The 11,158-nt window shown below is 44.6% G+C and overlaps 1 protein-coding gene and 1 non-coding gene across 2 annotated transcripts; both read left to right on the forward strand.

The window, feature by feature from the left end:
• The first annotated feature begins 2,997 nt into the window (after positions 1-2,997).
• trnam-cau lies at positions 2,998-3,069 on the forward strand. The gene has a single exon. It is a non-coding gene; the product is annotated as a tRNA-Met (tRNA).
• Positions 3,070-8,404: 5,335 nt separating this feature from the next.
• LOC117767432 lies at positions 8,405-11,158 on the forward strand. The gene is made up of 3 exons (XM_034595063.1): positions 8,405-8,526; positions 9,759-10,397; positions 10,545-11,158. Exons 1-3 carry the CDS (start codon positions 8,478-8,480, stop codon positions 11,042-11,044), a joined length of 1,188 nt encoding a protein of 395 aa, XP_034450954.1. The 5' UTR covers positions 8,405-8,477; the 3' UTR covers positions 11,045-11,158.

Raw genomic sequence — 11,158 nt, forward strand, 5'->3', positions numbered from 1 at the left:
GCTGCGTCCTCATCGCTCGTCTTCATCGCTCGTCTTCACGCCACGGCACCTGTGTTCTCCAACCACTGCAGAAAAAACCGAGTCTGGTAATAGTTTATCGTTGGCAGAGCGATCACGAGCTTTTTCTTTTTTAATCGTGACCTGATGAGGAGAAGCAGGTGTTTCACGACAGGAACGTACAAATGTTTCTTCTCTCACAAAAGAACCAGAGTGGAAATGTGGTGCTGACATGTGTCGCACATAAAATGAGCAAAATGGATTTTTTTACACGTTACATCATATTGATTTTAGGGTGTTATTAAAACCAAGATACATGTGAGGCCCATGAGTCTGAACCAGTTTCTAAATGACATCAGTATTTCTTGGAAAAGCTGCTGATCCCATTTTATTTTGAAAACCCTGGAGTTTTGTCTCAGTCTGGACGAACAGAAACTCAAGACTGTTGGAAACTATGCAGTCACCCACGTTCGCTCCCTGATTGGGTAATTATCAGTCACCCATCATCTACCAGATAAACAGAAATTAGTTGCTAGGTTACATAATATAAAATATAAAACATAAAATATGTTTACCCAAAACTTAGTTTCTACTTTTCTTGACATTTGTAGGAGATACTTAGAATATAAGCACCTGTATATCTTATATTATAAGTATATGGTATAATACTTGTAATATAAGTACATATATACCTGTTAAATAAGCTCTTTGTGTACATATACACTAAAGGAATGGAAACTCAATTAGACTTTTTCATCCCTGACTAACAACACTCGTACACAGAGAATTCCCAAGTGTTTGTTCTGTCCGGTGAGAACAATGCACCAAAGCCCCTGAAACGTCAGAGTCTGACCTGGTCTGTGAGATCTGAGGCTGATCTGTAGAAAGGAGTGAGTCTGGTCCTTTATGATGGGGTAAAGGGACAGTGGGGGGGGGAGACGAGGCTGAGGACAGCTGTAGAAACACAGAGACACATCCTGGAAACAGATCAGATCCAACGACTCGTCTCTTTTTGGGTTTTTTTAAATGTTGTTGAGTTTCTCTGCAGGCTATTACAGTGGAAATGTGTTTTACTCCCATAGGTCGAATTAAACGTAAAACAAATTGAACTGTTGCATGAGGAGATAACGCACAATGTTTAGAAACTATTTTAAATGTAGACACAAGAGAACGGGTCTCGTTTTGAGGTCGTATGTAAAGACGTAAATTAGACCAATTTAAAACCACAGACTAAATATAAACATGAACAACGAAAGATTTGCATCAGTGTGATAAGAACTAGCTGAAATGACAGAAACCATCTTTACGAGATGTTAATTTGACGTGTATTTTGCTTTTTTTTGGACACTGAGCAGGCAGATTTATGACCTATACCACAGCCAGCCACAAGGGGGCAAACAAGACGTTTTGGCTTCACTTTTGGGGAACTGTCATGTCGTCCATCTTTATATCCAGTCTATGGTCTAAACAGTATTTTTGTTGTATTTGTTGCTCAAACCTTCCTCTTCTTCTTCTAATGGCAGGATTGGAAATGATTGGCACATCACCGCCACCTGCAGACCACAATCATTCTCTCCTCATGTCAACAATGACCCCGAAAACATCTTAAATAACGAAAGTCCCCGGTTCGGCATCAGCAGAAGACAAAAAGACAGAACGTTTGCATGAGAAAAGGAAAGTGAAAGTGTTGTGTGAGATTGTGAGACGTTGATGTGACGAGAGTTGACAGATCGTCTTTCAACACTCAGCACAAAGAAGCAGAAATAAAACATGAAGTGTGACCTTGTAAAACTGCCTCAGAGCCGAAGATAATATCATTAAGTTCTGTTGATTAATGGTGCCAGAGATTTCAAACGGTTCCACGCTGCAGACGTTAACAGCGTCGATCTGGTTTTACTTATCGCGTCGTGTTATTGCATCCTCTCCGTTACCTCTTGCCCTCTTTTCCCCCGTCTTTGATCGCACTCTGCTTCCTATACACTCAGATCCATAGGAGGCCCACAGCCATGGAAGTGGCCCACTTCTTCTTCTTCTTCTTCTCACAGTTATATAAGCACATTCTTGGTCGAATTGGAAGCAGCAGTTCCTCCACGTGGTTTCGATCAGCTGTGCCCGGAGTATTAGGTGTTGATTGACGGTAGTTCGGGGGGGGGGGAGGGAGCTCCTCCTGTGTGGTCGGGATCAGTTTACCAGAGGGAGCGTGGACACTTGTCTGCGCTGTGAAAACAGTCTGAGCAGCCAAACGCCGGGAATTCCTCGGACACCAGAAGGGGGTCGCCCTGGTGACTTATGGGGGACGCATTCCACTCAGTCCCTGGAATCCAGAGATGCTGTGGGGGGGGGGGGGGGGGGGGGGGGGGGGGGGGGAAGTCTGGATCACTGAATGAAAAAAACCTTTATTGGTTTCATTGTCTGTCTCAGGAATATCTGGACAAAAGCTTGTGCTTGAGCTAGAATTGCAGCTCACAGACAAACTGTTTGTGTATCCGCTCAAATACAAGCAGTCATAATGCAGAAGAATATCATTATATTGTTTGTTACATGAAGGATTTTATCACTGTTTTAATGACTAAGCAGCATTTTTAATCTTATAACTGGTGGATACAGAGCGATAGTTTATTCTAAACAGTGGTTTTGAGTGTAAGAAGTGAATCTGAAACGTTAACCATCAGATAAATGGTTAATTAAAAAGTATAATATTCTCCTCTCAAGATAAGATAATCCTGTATTAGTCCCACTATGGGGAAATTTGCAATATTACATCAGTAAGAGTCAAAAAATAAGCTTCAGTAATTAATAATAAGTAACATGCAATACTTAAGGGGAAGGAAACGTAAAAAATATATAGAAAATTATGAGGTGGTGTCCAACACCATATTTTTCAAGCTAAATTATATGTAGAAAGGAAAATATGTTGTGTTTCGTATTGTAATCAAAGCCCTAGTGCACCAGTCTGTCCACCAGTGATTGCTAGTTCAAATCCCACAGAGTGTGTGTGTCAGCAGAGTGGCGCAGCGGAAGCGTGCTGGGCCCATAACCCAGAGGTCGATGGATCGAAACCATCCTCTGCTAATGGGATAATTTTGCCCATTTCCCAGAAGTGGAACTGATAAAAGAATCTCTCATCTCATATCTTTGGAAGCAGATCAACAAACCAGTGGAGAAGAACTGTCATAAAATTAAAAATCCACACTGACGTTACCGTTTGCTTTTTGCTCTATTGGTCTCTAACTGGATCATAACTTACTGAGTGAACATCAGCTGTGTTGAAGAAGACTTGAAACCAGAGACTGAGACATAAACTCCTTTTTGTTCACTGGCGTTATAATCAAATGAGAAGTCGAGTCATTTTCTCATTGGCTGTTAAAAGGCTTCACGTTCCAGACCCAGAATCGATACGTCTGTTTAAACAGTCTATAGTTAATACCACGTCTTCATGTGGGTCAGAGTCGGGCTCGTACACTCGCACTGACTCTCTTCACACTCGTCAGCTGATCGTCGTGTCGACCTCACACACGTCGTTCTGCTCGGTGAAGGTCAAACGTGGAAGTCAAGTAACAATGAGCACATTTTTGAGTGGAGGAGAAATACAGAAGAACAAGTAAATCAAGAATTGAGTTGAATACTTTGAACCTGATTCAGCTCAGCTTCCACCTCGATGTGTCAAAGTTTCTTGACCCTGCAAATCAACACATTTCCATTCCACCCTGTGATGTCACCAGTCAGCTCTGGCGTTTGCTTCTTACGCAACTATTTCCTATTTAGTTTGGTAAAAATACAACCAGGAGTAATGCTGCTATTTTTCTACGAGCGCAAATATGTGCAACAACCAAGCGCGACTATATTTAGGAGCCTTTTAAAGTCTTTGTTCCACTTTCAGCTCCTCGGTTCCTGTTTGAAGTTTCAGCTCGTGCAAACACAGGAAGAAGGAATTCGAGGTGGAAATGCCTGGAGAGTTCCACACACTGGCAGATGACTGTGACTCAAATAAGACGTACAGTACAGGAAGTGTGACGCGTGGCCGAAGTTAATTTTGGCTCCGTGTGCTGATGAACAGAAAGATGCTCTGTCGCCTGTGACCTCTGGATATTTACGCAGAAGTTGTGGAGTAATCTGCGTTCACATGGTGTTTCCAGCCAAACCGTCACCACACACTTCCCCAGATGCTCCCCGGCACTTCATCTCTAATTGATCTGTGCTGTTGAATACATTACAGCGGGCGGGATGTTTTTCACATGCAGGCATCTGGTGTCCATAGGAAATGTTTTGAAGCGCAGATGCTCTGCCATAAGTTCGCTGTTGGTCAAAGTGGCCTCGGCAAATTGGTGGCTACTATAAAAATGCGAGCAAATTAGAGGGCGTCCGGGCGCGGGACCAAGAGTTCTGTAATTCATTTGAGAGAGTAAAGCTCGCAGCTCCACATCACAACAGAGCCCACGTTTACGGCTGGTAAATGACCTGCCGCGGTTCCTGGAGATCCTGTGGCTCGGTGTCCCGCCCTGTTGCAGAGGCTGGTGCTGCACAGCTGCAAATCAAAGCTACGGATCCACAGACCATAATAAGCTCGTGATCACCACCCACAGACATGTGAGCTTTGTTTTTCTTTTGCTAACGAGCGCTGTCAGGTTTTTTAGGTTTGTTTTTCTGTTTGCAGGGTTGGAAATGGGCCGTTTGCGTGGCCACCAGCTGTGATGGTGAGGGATGTCGATGTGTGGCAGTGAATTAATAAATTAAGAGATAAAGATTCGAGCAGCAACAAAAGTCAAAGTAGTTTTCAGACCTTCACTGAAGTCTGGACATTGTGAGAAGTGAGAATGCAAAAGTCCGAGTCAGCTGCTCTGTACATTTTCTGGAACTTCCCCGGTAAAGCCCCCTGGTAAAATGTCAGATTGAGTCCAAGTAAGAATACAGAACGAACGTTGTGCAGAAATCTCACAATGATGATGACACACAACGGGCGTAAAACTGAAAATAAGTGTTTGTTGTCAGTGGGATTACGATTTCCAAGAAACTTGTTGGAAGGATAAAACGTGAGCCACAATCCAAGGATTACTTTTATCACTTTTCACAAATTGAGAGATATGATGTGTTGTTGACATTTTCCTTTATTTCCCAGAGAATAATTCATGGATCTTGATGAAAAAATAATCTGGCACATTTAGGGAACTGATTTCTTTGTATGTGTAATTTGGTGCATTGAATTCAAGGTGGTGGAGGCTTGTGCACTATTCAGTGACGTTCTAGCTCTGCAAATGTTTCAGGGTTGGCTGATACTTTGAATCTTCAAGTGTAGAACTGAGAATTTTTATCAATAAAATATTTCTACTACAGTCTGTCGCTCTGCAGGAACACCACTTTGCAACCAGGGCTCCAGTTGACATCACTTTGATTCTTGGGAGGCTAAAAGCTTGAGAAAGAGAAAACACAGATTCCAGGAATTGCTGCACAGCTCCCACGTCGAGTCTTTGTTTGCATGCGGTGTGAAAGTTTGCGAGCGTCTGATCTAAACAACGCGGCGGCTGCTGGTTGTCAGGAGACATGAAAGGGCTGAAGATGGAGCCACGCCAAAGAGCAGCGTGCAGTCAGGGATCCTGAGCCTCCGCAGCAGCAGGACACTTTGCTTCCACTCCAGCCTCGGCTGACGCAAAACATCTCCGGCGTGTGAGCCGCCCTCATCTCACCTCGCTGTGCTCGCTGACCTGGTTTTCTGCTCCACAAATCACACACAAGATGTAGACGCTGTCGCTTCCCTCTGAGGAGACAGTGCCGGCTCTGTGCTGTGTCATTCACTGGGGTCATATATTATTTGTTTTGGTTGACTCGTCGTCCTTTAGATTCCAGGAGAACGCAGACGACTAATTCGAGCTCCTCCTATATGATAGAAACATCTCAGGTTTGAACTTCGCAGCACCAGGTTCTCCTGCAAAATTCATGTTCAGGAATCCTCCCTCCATCCTTTTCCTGCAAGAGGTCGACTCGAATGTGATTCCCATTGATGCTGCGCTGTGCTCACTGCTTCTTTATGAATAATAACACACGGCTCACTGTTTGTAGTGATGGAATCAGAAAAGCTGCATCGAGCTCTTGACCCTGACTCTCCAGGGGTGTGTCGTGTGTTTGTCGGAGACTTTGCCAGCTTGTGAGATAAGAGCGTGTGATGTTCCTGTGAGGAACAGCCCAGAGGTGCGTGTGAGTAAAGAGACGAATGTCCAGTCGACTGTCTCATCTCCCCTCTTCCTCTGTAATTACCTAATGCTGTGATGGGCTCAGCATTGTGTCGTGAACCTGCCGCTTCAGGGCCTGACGCTGGTCCCAGGATGGAAACTACACAATCAAACCTTTTCAGGCCTGTTGTGCAAAATGTCTCAAAGTATCGGCCGGTGTTGGACGTGTTGTTGTCCAGAGATTCGAGAGCTTTTGGTGATAAGACGCCGTTGTAGATGAGCTGTGAACAGAAATGTGAATTTATATGTTTTTTTCATGTGCGAAAATGGCTCATTAAACACACAGAAGATTTTGACTCTTGGCATCTAAATCTTTGAGAAGTGGCAAAGGAGAGAATTTCACCAAACAAGTAGTTTTTTTAATATATATGTATATGTGTGACGAGATGATTCAGTGCAACACGATAAGGAGACAGAGGAAAATGGGCTCAGAGAAAAGACGACAAAGACATTACTGTTAAAGTCACTGTGTCACGGAACAAAGGCTGAAAGCTCAACATGCAAATGTGATGCACGGGAGCAGACTGAATCATTAACAGCACTTTAACCTCACCCCCCCACACCCCCCCCCACCCCCCTGTAATCGCTGTGATTGTGGATGAAAGACGTGAAATAGAAGAAGAGGCTCCGGAAGGTCTTAATGCTCCCAGCAGAGAACGCAGAGACAAACCATTATCACCTCATTCAGGAGCCGTTTCCTCCCGACGGGCTCCTCTTGTTATTCAAAGCACAGATGAATTTCTCACTGTTCGCACTCAGGGGGGGGAAATGCACCTTAGGCTACATCCACACGAATACATTTTACATTTTAAAACTGTAGTGACTCACATCAGAAGTCGTCCAAACTCACCTGGAGATGCAGATCACACGAGGACTCACATTGGCTGCGTCCATATTACTAAGATTTGGTTTGAAAGAAGCGTTTTCAAACTTAAAATCTCTGTTTCCATTGGAATGCCCGTCCATCACCTGACCCCTCACAGACACTGGTATCGTGCTGTGGTGAAGGTGGAGCCCAGTTCATGCCCGAGGTCCCTGTGGTGGGATCCCACTGAGCCAACTGCTGTTTCATTGAAATGAATGAGGTGGCCGCATTTTTTTTACATGCAGTGCTTTTGTCTCTGTGATTACACCTCATTAGTATTTGACTTATACCCCCCCCCCCCCCCCCCCACTCCCTTAACCCGCCCCACACTGTCGTGCCGTTTCTGTGATGTTTGAAACTGACACTCTGTTTCTCTATGGGTCATTGTAGTTTGAAAACGCCATGGACTGTATTTATATAGAGCCTTTCCAGTCATGACTGCATTCACCCAATCATGCACATATTCATACAGCGCTGTCTAGGCTACCTAGTAGGAATGCAGACTGAAGGAGCCGGGGATCAAACCACTGACCTCCTGGTATTTCACTTTCCCAGTTGAGATCCCACCTTGGTAATAAAATCTTATACAATTTCTAAAAATCTCTTAATGGAGCTACTCCCACATACATAAAGGACGTGTTAGTCTAATATAACCCTGTGAGACCCCTGAGATCTCCGGGGAGTGGTCTGTTAATGGTTTCCACTGAGAACAGCACTGGAAACAATGATGCTCCATCCACTGGGCGTGCATTAGACTTTAATTGTTTTTCATTGTTTTAGTTGTTTCTTTTATTTGCTCTTATTGTTTTCTTCTTATGTCTTATTATCATATTGTAAATCATGTGTGAAGCACTTTGCACTTACCTTAAAACATACGAAGAACAAAACAACAATAAATAATAAACAGACTTTTAATGAGAAACATAAATTAATATATGATTGAAGGAGCAGGGAGAAGCAACAATCCATGTCCAGCTTTACTCCTAATATCAATACATCAATAACTCAGTTCATCATGGACTGATTGATCAATTGCAGTTTTTAAAACCAGGTTGAAAAACATTCTATTCACAGGTACAAGTTTATTCTATTTTTATTTCATTATTTTATACAGATTTATCATTTTTATTCCTTTTGCCTCTACAATATTTTAATCTCCTCTATTCCACTCTTAGATTTAAAATTTGCTTTTTTTAAATGTCCCTGTTCAGCACATTGAATCTAACCCTGTGTATGAAAACTGCTTTTTGATTTTATTATTATAACATTTTTTTGATTTTCCTTGATTTGCTGAATTTTGACTGTTGCGCCTGACCGGAAATCACGTCACGCGTTGCGCTGCGTCACCCGGAAGTGAGGAGCGTTTGTTTACATTGCTGCAGCTCGTCGAGATGAATCCTCCGATGATCAACTCCACAAACTCCGTGTCGACGACGAGAAGTAAGAGGAGCACGAGCCGCCGACATGTTGTTTTCTGCTGCTCATCGCACAGCAGGGGCCACGTAGCTAGGGCTGCTAGCTGCTAGCTGCTAACGGTAGCTCCGGATGTTGTTGCAGAAGGCGGAAATGCCTCAGGTTCGGTGCTTTTACAGCCGGTGAATAATGTATTGTTTTCTATAATTCTAATTTATATGAATCTTAACTTCAACAACAACACCTGAGCCCCTTGTTGTGGTGCGATGCTAGTGTTACCCTGTATGTGTCTGAGTTAGCATGTTAGCTAGCCCCCTGCTTCTCAGGTGGAGGTGTGAGCTAACTCTCTCTCTCTCTCTCTCTCTGATTGGTTAATGTGAGGATTTGACATGAATTCAAACTGTGAACCCACAAACCTGCAGAGCAGCTCTGGAGTCAGTGTGTGGTGGTGAATCCTGCCAGGTTCATGCTCACAGACACTGTCATTATTAGACAGTAAAGTAATGTAATACTCTTTTATTTTATCTGAATGTGAAGCTTTTCTCATATTATGTGTCAGTGGGAGTTAGAAACCTGCAGGTTTACAGTCGATGTGTCGTCACCTGAGCAGAAGTCACAGGTTATTTCCCCAGAGGAGACTGAAGAAGGTTGATGATGACACGTGGTTGTGATGTGGTTATTCTCAGGCCTGGGGACTCGAACCTGCAGTGACCTGGTTAAATAAGCAGATGCCTGTTTCTGTGTATCGCTCAGTATATTAAGTACACCTGGCTAGAGTTAACTCTGTCTAATAGATAGATAGATAGATACTTAATTGGTCCTGAGGGGAATGTAGGCATCAAGTATCACATAAAACAGTCAGACACGAGAGCATAGGAATAATAAAAGTGGGATGAAAGTCCAACCACCAGAACTACTACAAAGCTGTCACTGTAAAGACGTATCTGCTAATGGAGATATTGACTATAAACATATTTCAAATATTATATGATTGAAAGACAGATTTAAAGATAAATAACTGAAACTATACAAAGTTGTGCATAATACAGCAATTCTGCAGTAAATCATTTCCTCTTGAACATTTCAGTTTAATCGTTTTCATGTTGTATGACATCTTAAATTAGAATCAACACCTCAGACTTTAATAAATACTTAAAATTCTAACCCTGATAAAGTCAGGACTTACTGCGTATCCACTTGCTAACATGTGTTTACGTGTTCAGAGCATTTAAACGACCCATTGAAACCTCTTTGTGCAGGGAAACGAGAGGCGGAGCGCTCCGTTAACTGGACGGTGGAGGAAACGCAGGTGCTGCTTTGCGCCTGGAGCGACGAGCGTGTCCAGAAGAGCCTGGCAGAGAACCTCCGCAACCGCCATGTCTTCAAACACCTCTCAGCCCGCATGAGTGAAATGGGTTTCGCCCGGAGTCCGCACCAATGCCGGCTTCGGGTGAAAACGCTCAAGGCCAATTACGTGAGGGCCAAACTCCAGAGGAGTGTCAACAGCCCGCAGCAGTGCACTTTTAAATACTTTGCCGAGATGGACGCTGTGCTGGGACGGAGGTCGGCGGGAGGAGAGGGGGGCTCGTTTTTTGCCTCTTCAGAACAGACGGCGGATGGCATCGACAGGGCAGGAAGTATCCCACACGATTTTAACTCTAGTACTGAGATGGGGGGTCACCATTTTGGTCCGTTGGGGCGGACGGGGAGACAGCGCTCGAGCTCCCTGGAGCTGAGAGGGGCTCGTCAGTCTTGGCAGCTCAACTCCGACGTCAAGTTGGAGGAGAGAGAAGATTCAACGGACGAGTTCGAGTTCATAGACGCAGGATTCTCACAGTGTCCGAGAGACAGAGCCCACCAAGTTTATCTGGAATCAACTGTTCATCCTGAAATAAGTGGTATGTAGTGATTATCATATTAATTATATTAACACCCATTTTATTACGTTGTTAGAATTGTTTGCTTACTCGTGATAAAGGAAGCGTACTTTAAGATATTCTTCTCATTACTAGTCTCACGCTCTGTTTTTTATTTTCCTGTGTCAGGTTCTCCAGTGGAAAACAGCTTTAGCACTCCTTCCCCACACGTAGTACTCCCTCCACCATCTCCTCCCCCTCCTCCTCTTATCCAGTCCACCGCCTCTCCTCTTCCCGCACCACCAGATCCTAACGCCCTCCCCACTTCTGGCCGCCATCACCTTGAGTCCCCCGGCCTGGAACCCGTCCTCAAGCACCTGCTGGAGAGCTTCCAGCGGCTGGTGTCGGACAGCCGGGGCCTGCTGGTGCAGCTGGAGAGTCAGCGGCAGGAGCAGGCTCACTGGCACCAGGGGCTCCTGACCCAGTGGCTGGAGCGAGAGGAGCGTCGGCAGAGGGAGACGGCGGAGAGGGAGGAGAGGAGGGAGAAAGCTCGCATGGAGCACGAGATCCGAGTCCTGGAGCTCCTCACCAGTCTGGGCAGAGAACGTGGGTGTAAATGTGGAGGCAGCCAGACTGTACCAGAGGCAGCGACTGGTCCCAGTCACAACACGGACAGAAACAGAAACTAGGTTGTGGAGGATTTTTTTAATGTTTGACCCAAAGAGTGGAAGAGGTGAGCTCAGGTGGAACCAAATAACGGCACTGATAATGCAAACCACCACGTTGAGGCCAGTTTGGTTCAG

The sequence above is a fragment of the Hippoglossus hippoglossus genome, chromosome 9 (assembly GCF_009819705.1).
Source record: "Hippoglossus hippoglossus isolate fHipHip1 chromosome 9, fHipHip1.pri, whole genome shotgun sequence".
In the NCBI taxonomy this organism is placed as follows: Eukaryota; Metazoa; Chordata; class Actinopteri; order Pleuronectiformes; family Pleuronectidae; genus Hippoglossus; species Hippoglossus hippoglossus.